The sequence below is a fragment of the Chlamydotis macqueenii genome, chromosome 2 (assembly GCF_036417535.1).
Source record: "Chlamydotis macqueenii isolate bChlMac1 chromosome 2, bChlMac1.mat, whole genome shotgun sequence".
NCBI classification, from domain to species: Eukaryota; Metazoa; Chordata; class Aves; order Otidiformes; family Otididae; genus Chlamydotis; species Chlamydotis macqueenii.
In genome coordinates this window covers 122,773,293-122,800,321 of record NC_141557.1, presented here as the reverse complement: position 1 = coordinate 122,800,321, position 27,029 = coordinate 122,773,293, and the positions used below count along the sequence as shown (strand labels likewise).

At 40.3% G+C, this 27,029-nt stretch overlaps 2 protein-coding genes across 20 annotated transcripts in view; one reads left to right on the top strand and one right to left on the bottom strand.

Annotated features, from left to right (window-relative positions):
• CHCHD7 (coiled-coil-helix-coiled-coil-helix domain containing 7) overlaps positions 1 to 5,509 on the bottom strand; it is a 39,123-nt gene extending 33,614 nt beyond the window's left edge. For 4 of the 15 annotated variants that reach the window (XR_015257693.1, XR_015257694.1, XR_015257698.1 and 1 more), the window contains exon 1: positions 5,265 to 5,488. Coding sequence is in view for 3 of the 15 variants with exons in the window: in XM_086740841.1 (XP_086596967.1) it covers positions 741 to 842; positions 1,676 to 1,774; positions 2,333 to 2,386 (255 nt within the window). In the remaining 12 variants the exon portion in view is untranslated. Of the gene's footprint in view, positions 1 to 434; positions 843 to 1,675; positions 1,775 to 2,332; positions 2,411 to 2,965; positions 3,070 to 5,264 lie in introns of those variants that run through there. The other 11 variants (XR_015257697.1, XR_015257695.1, XR_015257691.1 and 8 more) reach the window with 8 other exon arrangements.
• Positions 5,510 to 5,626: 117 nt separating this feature from the next.
• The window catches only part of PLAG1 (PLAG1 zinc finger), a 50,215-nt gene continuing 28,812 nt past the window's right edge, over positions 5,627 to 27,029 (top strand). For 2 of the 5 annotated variants that reach the window (XM_086740837.1, XM_086740839.1), the window contains exon 1: positions 5,627 to 5,813. The gene's annotated coding sequence lies outside the window, so the exon portion shown is untranslated. Of the gene's footprint in view, positions 6,758 to 16,059; positions 16,182 to 27,029 lie in introns of all 5 variants that reach the window. The other 3 variants (XM_086740838.1, XM_086740836.1, XM_086740835.1) reach the window with 3 other exon arrangements.

Here is a 27,029-nt window from a genome sequence, read left to right as displayed (position 1 = left end):
AAACCTGCCATGTCACTCAGAGTGTATGTTTACATGTCTACAAGTTCCCCTGCCTCCCTGCCAGCAAAGTATCTATTTACTATCCACAGAAGATACTATTCAGTTCAGACCTGAGGAGTTCACTTCTATCTTCATCAACCTCTCTAACCTTGTAACAAGCAAAGCTTGCAGATCTGATTTATTGCAAGCTGCTGCTGTCACTGATGAGTGCAGTGGCAGACCTAATGACAGGCTTGTTGGATTTGGGATTTTAGTTCACGAACAACCTTCTTTAAACCAGGGGCACAGAATACAACTTGTGAAAATAGTGATAGGATCACACATGATAAATTCAGAATATTAGGCAGACTAGCTGGATAGAAGAAACACGTTGCACATACCAGGGTCTCAACCTGCTCCATTCTTAGAACTACACTGCAAAACTCACCACCTCCCTCTTTTCAAGCGGACCTTCTGCAGGTCCCATTCATTTTATACATAGCATTTCACAGCAAGTTAGTTTCTACTCTCAAAGTGTCTAGATATAAGCTGTGTTGATACTCATGTCTTCCAGTGAGAGGCCAAGTTCTCATGATAGGGAATACAAATAAAATCAAGAAGTTACATCCTTGAAAACTGACACATTCCAAAATTTAAGAGCTTCTTTTAATCCAAGATATGACAACTGTAAAGTTCATAACAAGGCAACTTGCTGCTAAGTCTTCATATGTACAGTGAAAACAGTCAGTGCAAGTTTCTAGTCAGTAGGGCTTCCCCATTGATTCCAATATTTTCTTCCTCTCTTCTGCTGAGGGCATCTCTGGTTTCACACCATTTCTTTTTCTTTGCATCATAACGTCATGCTGGAAATAGAAGAAAGTGTCCATGAGAACACAGATTTCTCAGATGTATCTGCCTCTGAGCAGTGAATAAGCAATCAATAAGATTCTTTAATAGAAGTACTCTTGATATATCAAAAGCCAGATACTCTAAGTCTGATTAGCTGATAACTAAATGTACTAGTATTTAATTGAAGGTATCCGATAGTTTACCTTGCTGCTTCAGAAGACAATGAAATTACAGTATTCCCATTACACTATGTAAGACTAACGTGCAATTGTCTGTAAATAGTTTTTTGCTGCTGTTTGCACAACTGTTTAAAAGCTAGGCTAAAAGACTCTTTACTACTACGGCTTAAGGAAAGGAAATAGAGAACAGTTTAACCGCATGTAGTTCCTCAGGATACTTTTCTACCACAAGAGAGAAGGAAATAAGGACACCACCAAACAAGAATGAACTCTTCCTAAGCTTTATCTTGGGTTAAAGTAAACACGACCTACAGAAGTGGAAAAACAGACCAACATATCTTACCTCAGAATTTTTTTGTTTTATGTATTTAAAACAGAACTTATTACTAGAAATGTCTGACTCAAATTCAGAGGGGAACATTACTGCAAGAACACAGACCCACAATCTAAGAGAACAAGCTTATGAGAACAAAGTGAAGTACTTCAATGTGCATCCGCTTAAGTCTTCCAGCGACACATACTGAGACTACCTAATGCCTTGTAAGTCACCACAAAAACAGCAGTAGTCAGCACTAGATAAGTCTGAAGAGTTTAGAAAGCAGTGTGTCAGAAGTAATGAACTTAAAGTAAGGCATGGAGTAAAACTTAGAAAATTCTACTGCGCTTACCCAGAATTTTCTGCAGCTTTTGTACTTCAAAAAATAAGCAGTACACATATCCTTCTTATAGTTGTTGTCATCCATACATTTTCTAGAGGCATCTGTTTCCTTTAATAGGGAAAACACACTTCAGAGCTGAGGAAAGTTACTGTAGTCAGTGTCTAAAAATTTTAACAAGTCCTAGAGTAACTATGAAGATAGAAGGCAGCGTCTCAGATAAAAGAATACTATCAGAGAGAGCAGAGGAACATCTATCACAAAGGATAATCAGTAATTCCAAGAAATGACTTCATTTTGAGATAACAGACATTAGTACTCTTTAAATAGTAAGGATAGAGTCCACAGAATAGCTGTTTACAAAGATGCTTGGTATAAGCCACAAAAGACTTAAAAATTGACTAAGCTTGTCTAATCAGGATTTCAGACTCTGGTTTTAAGGACAGAAAATTTAAGAGACTGCCATCCGTTGTATCACTGCTGTTTATGAGAAATTACACGTTGTTATTTCACACTTACTGTAACAGATGATCTTCAGCTTTCCCCATCTTTAGACTCTAAGAAACGTTTTATGCAGAATGCCAATGGAAGAGTGCTATCCATAAAAAAAATCCTCTAGAAATTGTATTATTTAACATATAAACAGAAAGCTCAATTTCATCATCTTACCGCTACACATGGATTTATATCATGGTCTCTAAGCTGTTGTGCATGCCTGGACATTCTAGACAGATACTTGTACCTTGACTAGAAACAGAAAAGAAACAGGTTAAGTATCTACTTTTAATAGTAACTCAGAACTAAGTCTGAACTGCAGCATATAATAAAGGTCTTCCAATAACCACAGTTTGGTTGTCTTTAAAAGGAAAAAGCCCACCACCATAAAACTTGTTTTGCGTAAGTGTTATTTCAAAAGCACTAACAGCAAGACAACTCAGGCAAGTTCAGCCTGTCACCAAGACTGCTTACTCCCTGATAAATTCCTGCAGAGAATGGAGCCACTGCAGTGACTTTCATACCAGCCTGTCATACCATTGAGGAAGCGATCGTGTCTAGGAGAAACAGCTCCATAGAAGCTGTTCACAGCCAACACACTGTAGACACTTCAATTAATAGTGTGTGGGAGCAATGTATGAGTAAGCTTTTCCAGATTTGTGCCTACTCCTTAGCTGGATCACATCTGTATCTTCACTGAGCTTTCCCAGGTGTAAAAAGTGCCCAACCATCTCCTGTGCTGCTGTATCAGATACTTAACAGAAAAACAAAATGGTTTCACCATGAGGAGGGACCAGATCCATTTACCCTGTGTATGACAGCTTGAATAATTTTTCATCAGTTTAGTTGTTGACACTGACTCTGGGAACTGTAAGCTTGAGAGACACGGAGTTCAGAGTCAAGAACCTACACTGCTGCAAGATGATGACATGAAGACAACCAGAAGACCCTCACTCCCTTTACTACTTCCCATACATTGCCTCTGGCACACATATGGCCATGCAGGTATTTGTAACAAATACTAAATGTAACCAAAACCAAATTAACATTGTAACACTGACCAGATGACTGCTTCAGTCAATGCAAGCAGAAATACAGGACTGAGGAAGAGAGAGAGCGCTCTTTGCAACAAATTGAAGTACAGCTGATTAAGCAAACTGTGAAAGAACATCCTTGCTTGATTTTGGTTTGTTTTTTTTTTCCCCCTAGAGATATTGCTGCTAATTTTAAACTTATATGTGTTTCTGTTCACGTTAAAAATTGAGAACTGCAAGTCTGCAGCAAAAAGCCATTTTTGCTTAATATCAGCAGACAAAAATCTGCTCTTAGTAGCTTACAGACAGAAATCAATGTTTCAGATGAAGGTTCTTCTTTGGGTAAGAGTAAGGTATTCCAGGTGAATAAGCCTTATATTTAACATCCTGTACAAGTATACTCTCCTGGTGCTTGGAATATTTTTTGCATTCCATGTGATCGTTTTCTGCAAACAGGCCTTTTGAAGAACAGCATCAGGAAACCCTTCCACTTTGCTTTGAGAACCATCCAGTGTTTAACTTAACTTTACAAGCTAGGCAAATGTTAGCTTTTTTTGTGGGTGCAAGAGGATTTTTGACCAGGCACTTCCAAATCAAATGGAAACACAAGCAGGTAGAACAATAGCATCATCCAGACTTCAAGGAAGGAGGGGGGAAAAGTAGAAGAAAACAAAAGCAGCATAACAAAATGCCTCATTTAAGTCAGTACTACAGACACAAAGTTGTTAGAAGTTTGTGTCTGTGTTACAACTCTGCTTCATTGATATTAAAGGTGTAAGTACCACTTAAGCAGATATGCCTCAAGGTATTCCGCGTTAGATCGACTTCAGCCTTACTCTCCGAAAGAGTAGTAGGATGTGTCATCACACCAGTGTTCATTACACAAAGTGCAATTAGCATTTTCTGTTTGATTACACTACCAGAGTTCTCAACCGTGCCCAATTTAAGGAACAGTGCACACAATACGTTAAATACCTGCTTAATAAACAGGTAGCTCAGGTTCTCATGAGGCTGCCTAGTTCAGAGTAGACAAATGCTTAAACATACTTGGTACTACCAAAAAGGTCTGACAGTTCCTGCATGTGTTCCTCTCCTCCCCTCTCCGAAGCACTTCAGGATTTGAAACACTATCAGCGAGAAGGGCAGGCAGGTCACACCGAAACGCTGCTGTGTGACTGAATGAGCAGTTGAGCAGGAAGCCAGCTTCCCCTCCAGTCTTTGCACATGCACAGGCTTTCCCTTCCTGCTTTCAGATCACAGGTCTGAGCTCAGCCACAACCAAAGGCTTCTCTACTCCACAGTTCTTAATTATGCTTTAACACATTAACAGTTGTAAACTGTACCACAGAGAAATACATTTGTTGCTGGCACTCTTTAACCCTAGGGCTTTTTCAGTTCATAAACCATCAGGATATTTTTCCACGGGCTCCCTCCCATTGAAAAGTGTTTGGCTTTTTAAAACGCATATATATATATACACAGCATCGTTAATCATGCTGCAATACAGACCAGCTTATTAAACCTCCAACCCTGGAGCGAGGGCCGTGTAAAAATCCTGCTACGGTTTTTATCGCTATTGCAGGAGGGCAAGCGGGGGCCGGCAGCCGGCGGGTCCGGACACTCGGCACTGCCGAGCTGCCTCGTCCGCCCCAGCCCGCGGCAGGGAGCCGGGGAGCAGGCCAGGTGCAGAGGGGGCGGGCGGGCCGCCACAGGGGCCGGCCAGCGCCGGGGCGACGCCGGCGCCCACCCCTCAACCCCTGCCTTCCCGCACCGGCGGCGGGGACAGGCAGAGGAGCCCGCCGTCGCCTCGCATGGGTAACGGCCCTCGCCCCAACGGCCACCGGTGCCCAACGGCCGCCAGGCGCGCGCAGCCTTCCCTCAGCACCACCTGCCGCCAGCGAGTGGGGCCCGGCCCCCGCCGCGCCGGGCCCGGTCAGGGCTCTCCCAGCCCGCCGGCGGCGAAAGGCGAGCGCGCCTTCCCTCGCCCGGCGGCAAAGGAAGGGAACGCGGCAGCCGGCCGCTGCGCGCAACAGGCGGAGAGGGCAGCGCGGGTCGCCGCCGGCAGCACTCACCTCCGTCCCCGGCCGTGTCCGCGGGAGCCCGGGGCGGGAGGGGGCAGCCCGTCTCCAATTCGAAAGACGTCAGCGGCTCGGGCAGCCCGCTTAAGTACGGGCGCAGCCTACCCCGCTCCCGGCCTCGCGGCTCCCCCCGGCCCAGCGCCGCCACCGCCCACGCCCCGGCGGCGCTGAGTGGCAGGGCCTGGGCGCCAATGGCGGCGGCGTCGAGCCCGCCCCGGCTTTGAGCGGCGCCTCCTTCCACCAACGGGGCGGGCGGCGGGGGCCGCAGGCGCCGGCGGCGGGGCGCGGCCGCGGCCCTGACTGACGGGGGGAGGCGTCCAACCCGCGGTGCGTGTGGGCGGCGGGCGGCGTGGGCGCGGCGTGTGCGGCAGGCTGGGCTGCACCGCAGCGCATACACTACAATGGCTGCTGGAAAGACGGGAAAGCAAACAATTTCCAGGCCCGCCGCGTCCAGCCCGAAATATGGGGAAAAAATTACAGAAAAATCGGAGAACACTGTAAAGGGTGGAAACGGGGCGCAGAGGGGATGCTGAGGCTCCCGCGGTGAGTCTGCTGCGGGTTTGGGGGGCAGGCGCCGGGGTTTAGCAGGGAAATATCAGGGTTATTTAAATTATGAAGGGGGAGGAGGAGAAGGAGGGGGGAGAGGAGAGAGGAGCAGCGAGGAAAAGTTTGTGTTAACCATCCCTCCCTTCCATCCCTCTCACCCCCCGTCTCCCGCAGCCCCCCGCCGTCCCGCGCCGGACCCCCCCCCCTACCAAAAACCGGAGGGGGGAAAAAGCAGGGAAGGGGAGGCGAGGCGAGCGGTGCCCCCCCCCCCCCTTCTCCTCCCTCGGAGGCAGAAAGAGATGATTTTCAGAGAAAAAAAAAAAAAAAAAAAAAAAAAGCAAGCCCTCTCTCTCAGGAGTTTCCTCCACTCCTCCCCTCCCTCCCCGCCGCGCTATGTTGGTTCGCGAGCGAGCGGGCGAGGCGGCGGTCTGCCCGGGGGACGGCAGGAGGGCGCGGGGTGCCCGCCGCCGACCCCCGCGGCGGGCCGGGGCCGGGGCGGCGGCGGCGGCGGCGCGGGGCAGGGGCAGAAGCGGGAGGCGCGCGGCCGCCCCCTCCCCTCCTCGCCTGTGCGGAGCCTGTGCTGTGAATGCAGTGACAGCGGCGAGAGGGAGCGGAAGACATTAGAGACCGCGGTGCCGAAAAAAATGAGGGAAAAAATTAATATAAATTCACCCCCCGCCTCAAACCGGCCGAATTTCGCACAGAAATTTCCCCCGTGGACCCGGCTACCCGTGGGGTGTCCTCCGGACCTGGCGGCTCCGTCTTTGGGGGGATCCGGAGTGACTTTGGGGCACTCGACCCCCCTTGCCCGTCGTTTTTTTGGACAAAAGTTTTTTTTTTTTCGTAATAAAGAAACGAATTTGCCTGCTCTCCCCCTCCGAGTGGCCCTGAAGCTTTTCCCTTCCCCATCGGTGTGTGTTTAGAGAAAAGTGTGAACCCAAGTAAGTGCCGAGCCGCGTTGCATTGGGGAGGGGGGTTTGCTAACTGAAAGCAGGAGAGATCCGGAGAGAGAGAGAGAGAGAGAGAGAGCAGGGACAGCTTGTTGTCAGTATCATAAACAACCAAAATGGAGGGAGAACTGAGGCATATAACAAAATAAAAATCAGAAAAAAATGCCAAAAAATACCTAAAAATCGGGGCTGCTCCCCCTTTTCTTCCTCAAGGTAACAGAATAAAACCCGTGTCTTCCCGAGACCGTTTTAAGGTTTCAGGGAGCAAGGAGTTAATATTTATTATTTTTTTTTGTTGATGAATTCTTTGGGAAGGCGAAAGCCTCTTATAACTCGCCACCGACAATGAGAAAACGTGAAAATCCCTTTCAGGAGAGGGAGGTAGGGGGAGATGATAGTGCAGAAACTGCATAACTTGGGGGTAATGTGGAGTGATCCTAGATAAGATAAATGCTGTCTGTGCCGCTTTGTAACTGGCTTTTTAAATGCTTTTTTGGTATGTTTGGGGGGTCTGGGGAGATGGGGGCTCCTTTCTTTCCCTCTGTCGTCTTTTTATTTCTTTCTTCTTTTTTTTTTTTTTTTTTTTTTTTTTTTTTTTTCTCGGACCGGAATGTAATGCCTTTGTAGTGTCACTTTCCTGATCTAATTAGGATGTGTGAGGCAAAGGGTGAACCTTTCCGGTTTATAAAGTGCATTTTCGTTGCCTTTGAATTTCGAGTTTTCCTGGTGGCTCCCTCCCCTATCCAAACTGGATCCTTCGGGGCAGTGTGGGCTCGAGGTAGCGCTCCACTGGGAAAGCGGAGAGGGCTCAGGGGCAGGGCACCTCTTCTGCGGGGGGCTGCTGGTTTCCCTGGCACGTCCAGTTCACCTGTTTGTCTCCTACCACGAACGCGTTCTGCAGTCTCCCCGTTTTATTTATATAAAATGATGATGCCTCATCTCGCCTCGCCTTGAAGTTAATGCGAAAGTGCTGCTGATGTTGGTTCCACGTGGGATCAGGGACATAGCAGGGCATTTTAAAGAGACAGCTTCTCTTTTCCTGGGGTGATCATCACCTCTGCAGCACCTCTGCCTCTGGCAGAGGGATGGTTCGTTGTTGTTTTTTTTTTAATGGGAAGGGATCAAATCGGCCCTGGTCTGATAAATTAAGGCTGGGTAATCGGGGAAAACGTGCAGATTCGTTTGGATCAAAGCAATTCTTTTGTGTGTAGCAGGTCTTCAGGGGAGTTTTCTTGGTGTGTTGATCACAACGCTGCGTTTTGGAGAGCGTTTTCTGGAATGGGTGTTGCAGAAATGAAATAGTCTCAGGTCCTTTAATGTTAAAACCTAGTGCTGTTCTGCTAGCTAAGAATTCCCTGGGAGGAGACCTGTGTGCATAGGGCAGTTTCACAGACATTTTGTAAAAGTTGTGAAGTGCATTATTTTTACGTCGAATAAATTCACTTTTGTTGGGGACACTTGAGTTTGTTGAAAAGCCTTGTAGAGCTTGTTCTAGACTTGAATCTTCTGAACAGTCCCAAAAGATTTTGAAAGTAGTGAAAATAACTGGAGGTTTTAATTGGCCAAACTAGAGGCTTTTTAAAAGTACACCTTAGCTGTGTAATTATAACATCACTCGGAAGAATTGCCTCTGGCTTTGTTTAAAAAAAGAAAAATCATCCTAACTGTGGTCTAGTTTCATGTGTATGTGTGCATGCGTCCTTTTATCATGGGTTCTGGCTGATACAGTTTTTTGCTTAATTTTTAACTTGTAAATGTTTAATGATGTTCCACTTGTCCCTATTATCTCCTATGTATTTTAGTTTTCAGTGAAATATGCTATTTAGAAAACTAACATCGCCTCCTAACATGGCAATTTAATATTTTTACGAGGAGTTACAATGTTTCATTTACACGCGCCTTGTTTTTGTAGTCTTTGTATTTAATTCTTGATTAAAAATTGTGTACAGGTATGTGGTTCTCGAGAGCGAAGATGGAGCTGAACTTGTAGGGAGGCTATTTGAGCAAATGTTTTTTTTTTAATTCTGGAAGTTGAGTATCAGTTGTGATAGCCCTCTGCATTGAGTAGCATGTGTTCGCAAATGATCTGTACCTTTTCTGCAAGTGTGACCAAAGAAGCTGGTGTATAGTAGTTGTTGACTAGGATAGTTTTGTGGTTAAGAGATTTTGGAAGAAATCTCAAAGTTTTCCAGTGAGTCACAATTGTGAAAATTAAATCACATTAACTACTCTTAGGCTAGAAAAAAAAGGCTCATTAAGGAAGAAAGATTAATCAGTTTGTGTAAAGGAATGAAACTGAACGTTTTTCCAAAAAATGTCTTTTATGGTTTAGAGATTTCTTTTATAGTTAACAAGAATTCATACTTCAAAGTTCCTTTCCAGATATTTCTTACACTGATCTCTTCTTTTTATTGACTGAAGTAACATTATCTTGAAATGCATAGAAATTCAATAAATTAATATCAGTACACCAAGTGTCGGTGTTTTTAATGTACCATGGTAGATAGATAGTAGTACATGTACAGAACTAACTTTAATAAACTAGTTAATGCTATTTGAGAACAATATTTAAGAACTCTTCAAATACTGTGTTTGTGACCATCAGTATGAAGTGTTTAATGTGTTAATGTATTTTTACCTAGTTAAGACCTTCTAAATCATTAATATTGTAATGTTGAAAATAGGTATAGGCAGTGGTAGTAACACCAGGAAAGAAGCACAAGTTGTGGACTTGTTGTATCTTTCTTGACTTAGGGTTATGTCATACAAAGTAAATTCAGTGTATCCAGCCATAGTACAAAATTCAGGACATAGGGAGGAGAAAGAGGAAAGGGTGTTCTCACAGAATTGGATACTCTTCCAAACTGGGTTTAATTTTAAGGTATAAACCAGATGATGATGATAGTAGCAGAAGATAAATGTTGTTTAGGATTGTTTTTTTTTTACAAACTTACTCTCTTTTTGTAGAAAACTGAATTCTTCTTACAGGGATGATGTGGTGTTTAATAAAAATAAAATAATTTTTGAAGCTTCCTTACTTCTAAGAGTTAAGATAATCTTCTCTATTATATGTTGCTCTGGTTCTATACACAATTTGGTATGATTTTTTTTTTTCAAGATTTTCTAAAATTAAAACACCTGAGGAAACAAATACTATGGGCTGTTCTTGGTAAAGTTACCCTACTTTTTGTAGGTAAACTAGGGAGCTGTAAATGTGTTAAAACCTTTCTTAGATACTTACCAATCCTATCCAATAATGTTTAAAAAATAGTAACTACAGTATTCTACAACAGTACAGCAAATCCAGGAATCTAAATGGACATACATTCAGCTTTTCTCGAATGCTTAGTTGAAGCGTGTCTCTTGGTGTGTACTTTTCATTTAGTAATTATACTGAAAAATTAGTTTCCCAATGTAGAACTTTGAGATTTAAATTAAGAAACTTTTTAAAAGTTTGTGTAATTCCAAAAGGCACTGTATACAAAGCACAGACACTTCTAATGGTCGTCCATCTCTGCAGCTAGTCAGTCAAAATGGTGCCCTTAAGTCTCCTCCTTCCAGAGTAGTGCATGTGTTTTTAAATTGATGGGTTAAAGAGGGCACTGCTCATGTTCTAAATAAACCACTGTTTGTAAGTGTTCAAGGTTATTTTGTTAAAATAATTTTTTTATTTCAGAGTCTAAGCCATAAGGTTTTCAAATTTTGTATCTATAACCTCTTAAATCTCTAAAACCAGTTTTTGTCAGCAAATACCTTTTGGGGGGGTTCTTGAATAAGTTTATCTGTTTACCAAGGGGATGTATTCTGGAAAATGTGAAATATGTTAGAGCAATTAGACCATTCTCCAATCAGTGTAGAGTTAAAAGGAGCTAGCAGCCACCACTACTGAAGTGATAGAGAACTTGTTTTAGAGGAGATGTTCTCCAAATACCTGCTCCTAGTGAGGATTTAGCTTGCTTTGCTTTTGAAAGAAATGTGCAGTATCTATCCACTGAACTGTTAAGCATCTTTAACCAATTACCAAATGTTTAGGTAGCCTTGGAAAACTAGTTAAAAATAATTCAAATATTAGAACAAAGTAACATTTTGTATTGATCAAATGTAAAATGTTTAAATTTCTGAAGTGCAGAGGATTTTTTTTTGCATTTATCTGATTATTTTGATAATAGAGAGTTGTGTATTTTTCCTGCTCATCAAAAAATCACATCTAGAATTTAATAAAATTTATATTGATTTTTAAATTGTGCAAACTTGTTACTTGACTGTAAAACATTGATTAACTCTCAATATAATTGCTTATATAGCTGCCTATATTTTTTTTTAATTTTTCAAGGAATATAATGACCCTTTATCTGAAATTGAACAGATTGAAGTTACTAATGCATTTTAAATGCACAGTTGTACACCAAACATCAAATGCAAAAATTTCTAATTGTACACAAGTTATGAAAACCTAATGTTGAACAGAACTGATCACCATTACTGTGAATTCAGTTTTACTTTTATTTAGATTGGCTTGTTAAAGTATTTTTTTTGTCTATTTCAGTATCAGTGTTCACCTGTTATTATCTTATTTTAGAAGGACAAGTTATCAGGAATGAATAGAATTAGAGGGGTTTTTAAAATTTTTGACAAGATATAACATGCTTTTAAAAACAGTTATGTGATAACAGTTACAAAGGATGGGGCCTTCTCGTAGGATATATCAAAATTGTTAATATTTAAATGGACCCTGCATGTCTTATAAGCAGTTACTGTAGGATCATGGTATTAAAATTAACGACTGCACATAGCAGGGTTTTGAGATGACCGCATAAGTATGTACTTGACAGTGAAGAGTGGGAAAGCTCACATAGTTATTCTCATGTTGAAGGAATTAAATTGGTTTCTATTATAGCCTTCTTTGTAATAACTTCTGTCCATTTCCTAATTCCCTGTCTGTCCAGACTGTAGAGATACCTTGTGAAATACATTAAAATACATGGCCAGAGTGATGCATGCCCAGCCCTGGCGGTTTTGATAGGCTTTATAAGGGGGCACGAAGAGAGGAGAATGTGGCCCAATGTGCATAATTTTGTTTTATTTGTTTAAAGGAAAGGAAAAAAAAAACAACCCAGGGCTGAACTGGTATAAAACCAAAAAGTGAGCTAGATAAAACAAATGAGTGTAGACAACTGTGGCTATAATACACAGAACAGTAACTCAAAACTCCAAAGTAAAACAGCTCAAATCAGCTTTGAGAAGTCAAGTGGGAATCAGGAAAGTAAAACCTAGAATTGCCATCAGATGCAATTAAGAAATAACTGTGTAAAGGAACTTGGAAAAATGCAAAAGGTGTCTATTACAGTAAACTGAATTGCTCTAATCTTCTTTTGCATTTAATGTGCTAAATTCCTCTCTCTAAGGAGAATATCCCTAGAAATCAGATTAGAAAGTGTTTAAAGGGAATTATTTGTCAAAGTTGGTTTTTTACTAAAGTTAGGATAACTAATAATAATCTCTTCCATGTTGCTGTAAGTAGTACTTTATTTGATACCATTTAACCATGCAGATTGCACATACACTGACTTACCTATTGTACAGGTAATTTACCTGGTAGCCTAACACTATGTGTCACTATCTTTTACCCTAAAAGCTTTTCCTTATGGTTGTGGGTCACATTACACTTTGGAGACTGCCAGATTTTAAGTATTTCTCATGAAATAAGATGTAGATGATTGATTTTGTCCTATGCACATTTACTGTGAATGGCTAAGTAATCAAAAAGCAGGGAGAATGTCAGAAAGCTTATCTTCTGCTTCATTCATTGAGCAGGTATTTGTATACCACAGGGTGTCAGATTTACTAGTGCATGGGTTCTCTAAAAAGCCATGCAAATCATCTGATTCTGAATTAATGAGATCTCATTACACTAAACGTTTGAACAGCAGAAAGACCCTGTGTATGCAAATCAGATTTTACTGTCCTAACTGCTTGTCACTTCTAATAAAACTGTTTATTGTGTGGTATATGTATTTATCATGAATGTTACATTTATATGTAATACAGATACACACACATTTAACGAAACATCTGTCTGTTTAGGGAGAACTTCATGTCTTTTGAATCGGTTGTGATATAGGAATTTTTTTTTTTTTAAGAGATATTTTTGAAGAAAAGGCAGAAAGAGAAATTCTGGCAGCTTACTATTAAATTTCAATCAAGCCTGTATAGTTAGTAATAAAACATTTACAAGTTTGTAAATGTTAAGTTTCTCCAAACTCTTACTGTCTTGTGTGGAATTCTCATTTATACTAATTGTGCATTTACTACAGCTGCCTACATGCAAGGCTTAATAATAATTTATGTATTTATCACATGGATGTATAGATACAATGTAAATATGTAAAAGCAGAAATTGCCTACAGCTGTCCTTATATTTTCATGAGATGATACAGTACAAAGGTGTAAATTTATGGTGTTAGCTACCTGTTATCAGTTACTGGTGCTCTTCCTCTTACAAGTACTTTAGGAAGAGTGAGTATTAAAATAAAATGAAACAAATGTAAAATTCTGTCAGGGAAGCTAAACATAGACATTGTTCAAGCTTATTTTGTTCACTAGAAGTTGTTGTGGTTCATACGCACACATTTTGTTTCATCTAGGACACTAGGAAACTGTGAACCATGTAGCTTAGAGAAGAGCTTGGACATAGCTGATCAGAATAAGTGCTAGTTAATTTGAATCTGTAGATTTTTTATTTTTTTTTCCCTCTGTGATTTGACAATTTTCTTTAATTCTTTTGAATACTGGGATTGTGTTTAGGCTAAACCACTTCTAATTATACCCCAGCACAAACATGTAGCTTATGGCTATATTTTAATCAGTTTCAGAAAAAGTAATAAAAATATTATTGCATCTGTCAAAGGATGGTGTTGCTACATGCTATTTTAAATGGTGTTTAAGTACAGTTATAAGCATACCAGTACAATGAAATCAGCTCTATTCCTAAACAACAAAGTTATATTATTTGTTACTTTAAAAGTTACAGAGAATCGTAATATGCTAATTATCCTAATTGTTCAGGCTGTTTTTAATATGTGTTGAAATTGCTTTAAAAAGTGTATATGAAATATTTATATCAAACTCGTTTAATTTCTCATTACTTGTAAAATGTAATATTTTCCCAATTATAATTTCAAAGGGTTTTGTCTTAGCTGCACGAGTGTACCCTTTCCTTTGGATACCCTCTTTTCTGAACCCAGCAGTTCTTTCACTTATTTAAACTCTTTTGTTTTCTCAAGATGACTTTGTGTCCTGTTTAGTGTTGGTATTGATCACTTTTGTACTACAAAAATTGTGCTGAGGAGTACTGTGGAATTAACTTGTGTTGATGATGCTACCAGTATAAAAATTGGGTGTAGAGTGACCCGGGAAGTTTCATCATAGTGGTATTTGGATGGTGGGGATAGTCCCAAACAGGATAAGTGTTAAACTAGCCTATGAGGAAAAGATGTCAGGTTTTGCAGCCTTGTAGCATTAATTAAACATGTGGTATCACTATTTCTCTTAAGAAATACTCAGACACACTCCTAGCATCAATTGCTGTGAAGGCAAACAGAAATCTAGATTATACTTTTGGAAATTATAGGTTAAATGAAATAAGTTTCTTGGAAAAAATCCTGGTTTTAGAGGTCTCCCCTGTAGTGTAATATTAATTTACCTTTGAAAACTTGACCACTTCAGAATATTTAAGAACAAGTAAGTTAAGTCAGTCTGGAGTAATACATTTTGGTTTCTAGTACAGGTTTTTATCTGTGCATCACATAAAACAAACTTCATACTCTTCATTATACTTAAATATTTGTACTGAAAGGAAAGTGCATTTAAGCAGTTTTTAACTGTGTTGATTACTCATTCATTTGACTGGAGTAGAAAGGTGCTTTAGTTTGGGGAGATTTAATATGTATTATTATTTTTTAAAATTATTTTTCTGTAGTTTGCCTAATAAAAATACTGAACATAAAAGGAGACTAGATCTTTCTTCAAGCCTTGAGTGAAAAGGGAGATGTGGTCAGGAAGGGGCTCTGATTACTTAAATCACTGCCCTTCAGTCTCTCAAAGTAGCTAAATCCTATGAATTTGTGTTTTCAGTCACACAGTCATGCTGCATCCTCAAAACTCATAATATATTCAGTTATCTTGAGATGAACTCCACAGTCCTTCATTAGGCAGATTGAGTTCCCTAAAAGTTTTGTCTGAATAAGTGCTTGAGTATTGTGCTGTTTATTCCAGTTTTCATCAGGAATCAAGCCGCAGAAAGTCTCTCAACTCTGAGCAAACCCTCAAAGACTTCATGGATGCCCTAAACCTCCCCTGCTCCTGTCATAGTTTTAGTTGTTAAACTGTGGTTGAAGGTCAAGTAATCCTTTCTGCTAAGCATACGACTTTTATCATAAAGGAGCTAGTGTGATGTTTGGTGGTAGTTTTATCATAAAGGTTTTATGTAGATAGCTTACAAAAAAGCTTAGAGGCAGGCAGAAATTTGCTGTCAGGTTGCAAGTGCTCTGTAACTGTTATGTGAAGTAGTACTTAAATTGCCTTTGTTTCATTGAGACAGTAAGACTCATAGCTTGAAGAAGACAGAGCTTAATCGATATATAAAATTCTTCCTTCCGAAATATATGTAAAAAATTGGCACCACTTTTGCTCCTAACAGTGCTCTGAAGATCATCCATATATGTGTGTGTGTATGTATATATATATTTATCTCCAAACTTTTTGTAGCTTAGGCCTTTGTCGGAAGATGAAGAGGTCTAGTAATGTATTTGAGAGATCGTAATGTATTTGTATCCGTCTTATGAATGAAACGTTAGTTTTGAACTTTGTAAATTCGTTATGTGATTTTGTGTTGAGGGGTACATCTGAGAGAGTAGGTAGTCAAAAATATGTATTACCTTGCGCTCCCCCCCCCCCGCATAGCAGAGCTCAGGCCTGAGGTATTCTATCTTCTTGCTTTGGGTATTTTTAGACTGGTTATGTGGAGACAAAAATTTATTGTTTTTTTCCTCCCCACTTGTTGTAGTCATCAGTTGTTTAAGAAGTCTGTTTCTTGATATTTTTTGAGTATGCAGTGGATGGCAAAGTTATTAAATGACCTGAGCTACAGAATTTGTAGATGGAAGAGGGAGATGTTTTTCCTGTCTGATCTTGACCAGACTATTTGACAGTTTCCTTGGCCTCTTCAACAGTGCTTTGCTATAAATCAAAACAAAACAAATTGAGCAAACAGTCAATAAAAATGCATATCCTAGGTTCCTCTGGCAAAGCTTATTAAAATCCAGTTAGATGCTGATGATTCTTTTCACTGTGACCTTCAAAATATTCAGCCTCTACTTCATGCTTCGAAATATCATTTCCATCTGTCAAATTCTAGGTAGGTCATTAGTAAATGTACAGTAGTAACTGTGTAGGCTGTCATGCTAACATTTTAAGCCTCTCTCAGAATCAGAGATCTGTGTTAAAGTTGAAATTCTTCTCGGGGAGCAAGTGGTATTTCCCCATCAGTTATTTTAATTTTAACATGCATTTGAGATTGTTTCAGGTGGTACTTCTGAAAAGGGTTGTCAAGAATCAAGCTGTTCAGGGTTTTTTTTTTTTTTATAGGTAGAAATAAGTATTTTTTTTTAGCATCATTCAGCAACTGGTGGTCATTGAGGGTACATCGTGGAACAGTAAAGTCACGTGCTCCTCAGCAGGGGATGGCACTTAATGATGGAACTGCAATGTCCTGAATGTGGAAGGAGCAAACTTGCAGTGAAGGGTTGGTCTCTTTCTACAGTGTGAACAGGGAACTGCTTTACTCTGGATAAATAAGTTAATTATTTGGAACAAGATCTTTCCTTCACTCACTGACATTTTCATTTTTTCCTGCAGTATCAGAAATGGACACTTCAGGATGATTTTTACAAGTCTGTCAGTTTGAAAGGGCAATTAATGTAACCACATATGAAGTTAGAGTGTTTGAAAAGAATGAAAATCCTTTTACTAAGGATCTTGGAAAAATATTTAACTGTCTTGAAAGCAAAGAAAAATAACAAGTATACTAATGTGATGGTATTTTTCAACGAAGTAAATAATATGTAGATATTGTGGGAGACTGATTTAGCAGAGAATGTGAGGTTATAGTAATATATTTATGAAAATTATACATAATATGCATTTAGAAGAATGTAGTTTTTAGTAACAAAACCATCAGAACTTGATGAAAGCACAAAAAAATTACGCTGTGTCCATGTACATCCGTAACTTTTTTTTTTTATTATTTTTTGAGGTAAAAAGGTTAAGTAGTCAGAACCTTGCCATGATTATTTCTGGGAGCTGTACAACACAAAGCTCTTCTACTACATTCAGATAGTGCATGATAAAGTGCTTTCTAAGGTTAGTGAGTTTGTTGATTTTGTGGATTTGAATTCAGAATTAAAAGTGATACATAGAAAAGTGATACGGTACTGACTTAGTAGCACACAGTATTTTAGTCCATTCTTGGAAGTGTATATTGGAAAACCTGAATGTAAATATTACATGGCTTTGGAGTTGCCTTTCTAGTAATGTGGATTGTATGTAGGAAAACAAGTGTGTTGTTTTGTCAGAATTACCGTTTACCTGGAGTGTATTTGCCTTTAATTGAATTCCGCTCTGTGATTTTTTTTTTTTCTTGTTATTTGCACAAAATCGTGCTCATGCTTTTTCCTCAAAACAAATACAAATAGCATTGTATTCCTGCTGTGGTTATTATGCATAACACCTCTGACTCAGATCAAAAGTTATGTTTATTGGAAAACAGAATTAACATTTTATACTTTTTTTTTTTAAGACCACTTAAAAATAGCTGTGCCAAAAGAGATTATGCTTTTAACATGCTAATCCCCTAAGCCATCATACATCATTCTGTAGGCAGTGTTCTTATTCCAGGCACCTCCCTCTTACTAGAGTCCATCTGAAAGGTCTCAGGTTATCACAGAAATATACCCATAAACTTGATTCTTAAGGAGAGAGGCTTCTGTAATGGAATGCATCATACGTGCATTATCACATTGCAGCCTTTTTTCCAAGAATTGTTTTATGTGTCAGCATAGTTTGGCCTGCTTTAAGGCATTCTCATTATTTGAGACAAATTGTTGATTGAAAGTGGCATATGCAAAAACCTTTTCTCGATGCAGGGGGTAGCAATTCCTAATTTTAATGTAGAATATTATGTTGTGATAGCCAAATACCTGAATGGAATGCTATATTGATTATGGGAAAGATAAGAGTAAACGAGAATGAGAATTTATGCCAGCTGGACTGCAGACTGAGATTCATCTGGGTTAGTAGTTTCAATTGCTAACCTTGCCCCATGTTCCTCTGCCACTTTGTTTTCTGAAGTTGTATTTTCCTCATTCAATTTTTGTGATTGTATATTGTTGCTGTGTAAAGAGTCACACAAATGTGGGAAACAGCAATACTAACTTGGCAGAAAATTCTGTAAAGTGCAGAAAACACAACAGAAAAATATAGTTCTGCCTTATCTTTCGACTTTGGAAATCTTAGAGTTACTTGTAAGAAGACTAGATATGTCTGTGTTAGTCTGAAATTTGACTGTAGGTTGACTGACACTGTGTACATCGGCGACTATATTTTTTTAGGTGTTAAATACCAGTACAAGGTATTTGCTTGTACTTAGTTGAATTACAGTGCAAAGTTTACTAAAACAGCTTAGCAATAACAGTTTTCGTTTATTTTTACAAATGCTAATTCAGAATGGTACAACATGAGTGAAAAGTCTAGTTAGTTGTTACTACTTGATACTCTATTCTGGCTAGTTATGGAGCTCTATTTAATGTTATCTGACAGATTAGGGTATTTCACTTGAAAATGTGCTGCTGCTCGCCTGGCGAGCCGGGACGTTGCCTACTGTGATTTCCTACTGGCAAGAAGTCTGTGAAGACCATTTTAAAGCAAGCTTGGCTGTACTTGAAACTAATAGGGTTAGGTAAGGTTTGACACATGGCTTTCTTCTTTAGGCATACTGGGCCGACATATTTTTGAACTGGAGAAGCGTGTTTCATATAATCTAAGAGACTCCTCCTTTTTGGTTGCATTAACCTTATACCTTGAAGTATGATTTTGTGGGTTTTTTGTTATGCTGGTAGTCTATAAACACGTATGATCAGAGCATAATATGTTGAGTCGTTGATCACTTCAGTATTACAGCCATCTGCAAAGAACACTGCCGTAATGAGACACAGGGAGAGTATGGGAGAGAAGATAGCATGTGATACGGAGTAAAACAAAACGTCACAGGGCCTGCACTGAGGATGCAGTGGCAGTCCAAAGCAGATTATCCTCGCAGTGTTTTGCTGTAAGGCTGTGTACCGTTAGTTTGTGATGGTACTTCCTACGCAGTGCCTATAGATTATATTAATAAATAAAATATTTCCAATAAGGAATTTTATGTATCAGTACACCAAAGTGCTGCGTGGAAGTAACCGTGCCAGTCTTTATGTGAATTGTTTTTCAATAGACTGTTGAATAAGGTGGTGTTCCAACCGGTCACTGTTTAAAATCCTGATAAGGAAGGTATTGCTGTAAAGTGTTTTATTCTGAAGCTGTATGCTGAATTGTCCTGGCAGATAGAGTTCTTCATTCTTCCAGGGCTGGATTTTCACTGAACAGTTAGATGAAGTTACCTACATTTGAACTGGTTCCTGAAGTTAGCCTAACTGGAGTGAAAACGATAATGCTGAAAACCGGTACATAAATCACTTTGTGGAGCTGGGTTGTTAACTGCATTAGTAAAAAATATGTTCTCTGACTCACCAGTTTAAATAAAAAGGGAAAAAAAAAAAAAACAACCCAAGCAACAAACCGCTTAGAGTTTTGTGTGTGATGAGGATAGGATTATTACTCAATTTATATGTATGGCCAGTGCAGAGACAGAGAGTGTCTCTAAATTCAGCAAGTGGTGTGTGTTGCTCTAAAGGCAGCAAGTGACTCATGTGACTGTCTTAGCAGCTGGGCAGCAAGATTAGAGAGCTACTATGTACACATTCCCTTACTGAGGGGTCCAAGCTATTGCTAAATGAAGTTGTATTACTGCCAACAACTGAATAACGGGCATAAAAAAATATAGTAAATAAGTGTGTCATCAGGTTAGTGCAGTAGTTATTTCAGACAGTCATTAAAGTGAGGGAAAAAAAACAACTTTTCCAAGATTCACATTTAAAGATTTTTTTATCCTTTTTTCAAAGACATTAACTTCAGATGACATTACATATTAATTGTCCCTCTTAATTTGCAGATTTGCAAAAGTCATCTTCAAATGTCTTGTTTCTGACACTGCAGGAAAAAAAAAAGGAGAATGTTAGTGAGTGAAGAATCTTATTCCAAAGAACTCATTTATTTGTAAAAGTACTAAAAATATGCTTGTATCATGAAGTATTTTGATTTGAACTGAAATTGGCAAAGCGTGTACTTCTTGGTCACTTGCTAATTTGAAGACTTATTCATGATGTTATTCCTCATGTATTTCCTAATTGTAAGAATTTATGAAGTTTGTTCCAAATTGTCTTTTTCTGGCATGCCAGTATGGATTAGTGGAATATGTATTCTTTTTAATTTTTTTTCATGTTTCTCTAATATTTTTTTTTTTTTTTGACTCAGATACTTGCTTTTCTTAAGAAAGTTACTAAACATTTATGGATGCTTTGTTCTTTATGTATTTACAGTTACACATTGATGTTTCAATTATTATGGATTTAAACTCAAAAGTGTCACCCTATCAAATATCTCTTTAGGACTAACCCTCCTAAGAACTCCTTTCAGTCTTGAGGACCAGAGGACATACGCTTGACTGTTGCAATCAAGTAAATTGATACAGAAATCAAGAAGACAAGAATATGAAGCTCCTTAGTGCTATTTTTAGTGTTAACTTTCAGACCATGATTGTGTTTTAAAGATGAGAATGTATTTACCGAAGAGGAGCTTTTATGTTTAAAAAGCTGAGACAGGCAGGAGGTCAAGCCCATGATAAATTCCTTATAGTAACAGAGGACCAGAAGAGTATGTGTTCCTAGCCGTCATCACTGCATCCCACTGCCCCTGAAAAGATTAAACTGTTTGTTTGTGATTCTGCTTCAGATTTTCTGGATTTCTGCTTTCTTTGTTTTCCTGTCTTAGTAATGACTTGTTTCCGATCTTGTTACACTTTCATGTTTATTCCAAGTTTGTGCAATTTTAATCAACAACGATTTTCATTTATCTCTCTAAGAAGAAATAGAGAGCATGAAATACGGTTGTCCAGAGTTGTCAGTACATCTGAAAATTACCTTCTGAAGGTGGGACATCATTTTAATAATACTTCAAAACACATTGTTGATCTGACCCTTTTATTTTTGCATGTGTTCAGATTTCTTCATAATCAAGTCTGTTATTGTTTAGTATTTTGAAATCTTTGATTTATAGGAATTGTTCAGTTTGGTTTTGATTCATCCTCTCCTGAATGTTTCATTATTACTTTTTTTTTTAATATACCATTTTCCCATGCCAGACTGCTTTTCTACTCTGCTTTCATCATTTTTCAGTCATATATTACTCATCAGTTGCAAAAAAAAAAAAAAAAAAAGTTTGTGTTCTTATTTCTGCATCACTTAGTCTGATGGTGCTCTGTGATACAGGAACACTAGGAAACAGAGGGATACTTCTGTATTGGTAAATAGTTTATAGATAAAGCACTAGCAGGTTGTGGCCAAGGATATACCTGCAAAATATGTTGATCCTCTGACTACTTGAATGCCTCTGTGGATTCTTGTGTGCTGTTCTTAACACATTCCTTGAGATGAACCATCAGAAGTGTTCATCTGCCGACAGAGTTTCAGGTCCCGGCTCTTGCTGCCCTGTGTTGTGCGCCACAGCCGCTTCTTGGGCTCAGACTTCTTGCTTCCCCTCCAAGGAAAAACTCTGCCGTAGTGCAGGTTTTGTTGAGCTGCTTCCCTTGCTTCTGCAACGTGCTCTGTTTGTTTAGAGCACCTTTTGCACAGCTGGAAGAATGATATAAAATAAACAGCTGTCCTGAGAGGATATTTGCGTGAACTTGGACTTTGGTTTGTTTGTTTGTTCCTTTCAGAATAACACCCAAAACTTCTTAGCCACAAATTTGTGCTGCTCCACTGAACTGAAGAGGGAAGTATCTTCTCATGGATTTGAAGGAGGAAAGCTCTTAAGCTACCTCTAGCCAAAAATAAAATATTTTCTTTAATAAATTTGTTTTCCAAATGGCCAAGGAGAAATAGCCCAGCAAGATCAGCCAAAAATATCTCTTTTTTTTTTTTTTTTGGTGAGATTGCCTCTTGTAAGCGGGCATGGTTTAAGAAAGGAATAGGAAAGATTCTTGCTTGGTGTAGTCCTTCCTTCCCCTGCTCCCTCAGGATGGGGAATTATCATGGTGTTTGCTCCTTAGGGCTGTTAGAAAATCATGGATCTTTTGAAGGAAGTTGATGTGCTGTTTCTGATACCATTTCTGTCCTTCTGGTGAGAGCTTCACAGTGTTACTGTCTGCCACCTGCCCTATATGCTTTCCTTTGACAGGAAGACCTACAAGTAAGAAGAAAAAAGTGATTTGGGGGAAGTTGGTAGCTCTTTTTAAAAAAAACTCAGCCTGTGCTCTCTGGCAGCATTTCTGAGGAGTAGAGTTGCAGTCTCATCGCTTTCCTTGCACCCGGGGAGGCCTGGCAAGTCGGCTGAAGCTGTAAGTTGATCAGAAATGACTCTTCAGCTCTTCAGTTTCGGATGTGATCTTAGTATTTGGTTCTTTTAAGGAGTGACGAGCTTCCCAGTGATGAGAGAGAATTTCGGTAGCTGCCTTTGGAAGGAGAGAAATCTTGGTGCTGGTGTCCTCTGAGAAAGCAAGCCTTCAGGGGCAAGCTGGAAAGTAAAGCATGGGAAGGATCAGAGCCTAGATAACTGAAGCACTCTTCTCCAGTAACTATAGATACTGTAGTCTTTCACAGGAGAGCAGGGGACAGGAAGAATGTTTGTTTCTAAGCACTGATGACTGGGTAAGAATAAATAGAACTAAAGGAGGCTTTTGCTTTGTTCATGTCTTTTTTTAAAAAAAAAAAAAAAAGTAATGTCCATTTTTAGGATTCAGTGTACTAGAGGCTGAAAAGGAGAACACAGCAGGCATCTGTCCTTCCCCTGACAAGGTTACGGTGTTACTCGAAGGAGGAGAACTGAGACACATGGAAAGGAAAGGGGAAAAAGCAGTTAAAGTACTTGCGGTTGCATATATGCATCCTGTTTAATTTCGTGTGTTAATTTAACAACAGTGGCTGACACTACTGTTTTAAAATAAAATAGTAGATTCAGCTGTCCCTCATTTACACAAAGCCAAATTGTGTTTGTCTCAGTTATCGCCATGGGCACTCCTATGCTATCCTACTTTTCAGGCCCTGGATCACCGAAGGCAAATACCCAGTGGGATGCTAGTTCTCAGAGCTGTATGTATCCTGCAGATGGAAGTTCACAAGACAATTTGCTGGCTGGAAACTTATACATGGATCTTGACAATGGAACATATTTATACAGTGTTCTGGTATGCTCTCTAGCACGTTTGATGTTTTGCCTCAGGCTCCAGATACTTTGAGAAATCCTGCCTTACAGCCACAGTCCGTACCCTTGTGAAATACCTGGCTGCCTGTAAATTGTTTCTGACTCTTGTGATGGAGAGACACTGCTTACCCAACCTGCATCATGAGGCTTGTACTGTAAACACCTTGGTACCAAAGCAGGAGAGCCTACTGTGCATGCACGAGATAAAATGCAGAGTGAAAATAAAGTAAATGGCTCTTGTGTTTTTGTTTTTTTTTTTTTTTTTCCTGAGGGTTGCTTTTTTAAGAATCAAGTTTCTGTGGCTTTTTTTTTTTTTGGGGGGGAGAACCTGTTTTGATATTACTAGGCCGAGTTTTTCCAAACCATTGTCTTCATAATCTGTTTAGAACGCAGCTTTCACTGCCTTCCACTGCAGCTGCAGGCACTAAGTGTTTCTGCAAATCACTCCTTATAGGCCCATGCCAAGGACCTGGAAAATTAATGACCTCTTCTGTAGCATTCAATTTAAATGACACAGAGATCTGTAGTAGAATCTGAGTCCTCCAGGACAGCGTTCAATTATCTGACTCAAAGGATTGGTTTCTGAATGACTAAAGGGCTTGTGGAAGAAGTAATCAAGAAATCAGCCAAATTTGGGTAAGGTTGACAGAAATGACAGCTCTGCCACTATCCCTGTCTAATTTCAAGACTCTATCCCAAAGGACAGGGGTTCAAAACTCTAGGAAAAGGAAAAGTAGCACAAGTCAGCCAGAATCTTTTGACATAGACAAAACTTTTTTTTTACATTAACCTTTATTTTTTTTTTTAAGTGGCTATACTGTTTTGAATGAAGAAACAAAACACTGAAGCAAACATTAACTTGTAAAGTTTCAGCCCAAACAATGGCAGTTTGGCAAAGTCCTAAGTTGTCTTGTGTAGAGGGATTTGTCTTATAATGGCAAGTGTTTGGCATCATGGTGAAATGTGATCCTACTCATTCTGCCAATAGTAAAATACGCTGGATTTGAGTTAGCATTTGTACCTACTGACAGTGGTGTCAGTTCTTCTGTAAATTAACAGAGGAATTGTCCTGCTTTCAAATCAAGAGTTGATAGAGAACTTTTATCGCAGGTCTTACGAGCCCAATCAAGGCCTGAGATGACAAATACTACTTTTACTCCATCTGATAAAAGCTGGCTGTCCCAGAGTATTCCCCTGGTCTTCAATAATCCACTTGTCAAAGGTTTTCTGAGCCAGACACAGTGGGTTTGTATTTGCTGAACTTTACTGGACTGTTTCCATAACTCTTTCCTGTGACCTCTTGAACCCTTGTAAACTCTTAAGTGTCTAAACATGCTGTTGCAAGGAATTCCACAGCAGAAACATGTGAAGAAACAGGTACATTTCCTTCTTGAGCCTGCGTCCTCATCACTTCATTTTGCATCTCCAGACCTTTTTAAAAAAAGGCAGTAACAATCAGTCTGTTCAGCTCCGTCTGTCAATCTCCATCCACTTCAGTGCAGGTACACCTGCATGCTTTTCAGTTGTATCTCATAGAATCATAAAATGGTTAGGGTTGGAAGGGACCTTCAAAGGTCATCTAGTCCAACCCCCCTGCAAGGAGCAGGGACATCCCTGACTAGGTCAGGTTGCTCAGAGCCTCATCCAGCCTGGCCTTGAACGCTTCCAGAGATGGGGCCTCCACCACCTTTCTGGGCAACCTGTTCCAGTGTTCTATAACCCGCATCGTAAAAATTTTTTTCTAATTTCTAATCTAAATCTACCCCCCTCTATTTTAAAACCATTACCTCTCGTCCTATCGCAACAGGCCCTACTAAACAGCCTTTCCCCATCTTTCTTGTAGGCCCCCTTGAGGTATTGGAAGACCGCTATCAGGTCTCCCTGGAGCCTCCTCTTCTGCAGGCTGAACAGCCCCAACTCTCTCAGCCTGTCCTCATAAGAGAGGTGCTCCAGTCCTTTTATCATCTTCATGGCCCTCCTCTGGACCTTCTCCAACTGGTCCATGTCCTTCTTGTGCTGGGGGCTCCAGAACTGGACACAGTACTCCAGGTGGGGTCTCACCAGGGCAGAGTAGAGGGGCAGAATCACCTCCCTCAACCTGCTGGCCACGCTCCTCTTGATGCAGCCCAGGATGCGGTTGGCCTTCTGGGCCACAAGGGCGCATTGCCTGCTCATGTTAAGCTTCTCATCCACCAGCACTCCCAAGTCCTTCTCCTCAGGGCTGCTCTCAATCCATTCCTCACCCAGCCTGTATTTGTGCCTGGGATTGCCATGACCCAGGTGCAGGACCTTGCACTTGGCCTGGTTGAACTTCATGAGGTTGGCACAGGCCCACCTCTCCAGCCTGTCAAGGTCCCTCTGGATGGCATCCCTCCCTCCCAGCATGTCGACGGCACCACACAACTTGGTGTCGTCGGCGAACTTGCTGAGGGTGCACTCTATCCCACTGTCCATGTCGCCGACAAAGATGTTGAACAGGGCTGGGCCCAGCATGGACCCCCGAGGGACGCCACTCGTGACCGGTCTCCACCTGGACATCGAGCCGTTGACCACCACTCTCTGAGTGCGGCCATCCAGCCAACTCCTTATCCACCGAGTGGTCCGTCCATCAAACCCATGTCTCTCTAGTTTAGAGAGAAGGATGTCATGCGGGACAGTGTCAAAAGCTTTGCACAAGTCCAGGTAGATGATGTCAGTTGCTCGTCCCTTGTCCACCGATGCCGTCACCCCGTCATAGAAGGCCACCAAATTGGTCAGGCACGATCTGCCCTTGGTGAAGCCATGTTGGCTGTCACCAACCACCTCCTTGCTCTCCATGTGCCTTAGCATGGTTTCTAGGTTTCCCTTACCTACATGTTCATTGATTTCTTCACAGAACTCCACTTGCCTCATGGAGTTTGATTTCCTTTTCCAAGTTAGGTTCTCTCTTCACCAATATGTTGTATTTATTCATAGGTCCTCTTACCGCTACTCTTGCCACCCGTTGTTATTCAAGTTTGTGCTGACTTGCCTGATGTTGATGTCAAACTTGGTGTAGTACTTCAGTGGACATTGGGAATTGTTAGGAAAGAAATGAAACAGGCAGCAATCCATGGTGTGTCTGTCTCCTGACTACTGTACAAAAGTGATATGTAGAATGGCAAAAATACAGGACAAGGTGATGAATATGAAAAAAAAAAAAGTAGTGAAGCAGCTTCTATGCGAGGAAGGCCTAAGTAGGCTTAGACTTCTCAGCCTGGTAAGAAACTGCAAAAGGGAGAACACAACAGAGGTTTTATATTGCAGACAGGGGATCATAAAGGAATCATAAGTGGCATAGGTGGGAAGAAAAGAAAGCAAAATCATTAGCTGAGAGGAAAGAAATGGTGGGAGATGGGTTCAGAACAAGCTAAAAGAAAGCAGTTTTTAATAAAATGTGAGATTAAGCTGTGGAACTCCTTGCTGTGGGATGTTGTGAGTAAAAATCTTACATGGGGACAAAAGGGGGCTGCCAAATCAGTAGAAAGGAGAGCTATTACATCTATGTAGCTCAGAAGTCCCTAAATCGCAAATGGTGATAACTTCCCCAAAATACTACACACTTGCCTTCCTCATGATCTGCTGTTGGCTCTTACTGGAGCAAGGATGCTGGGCT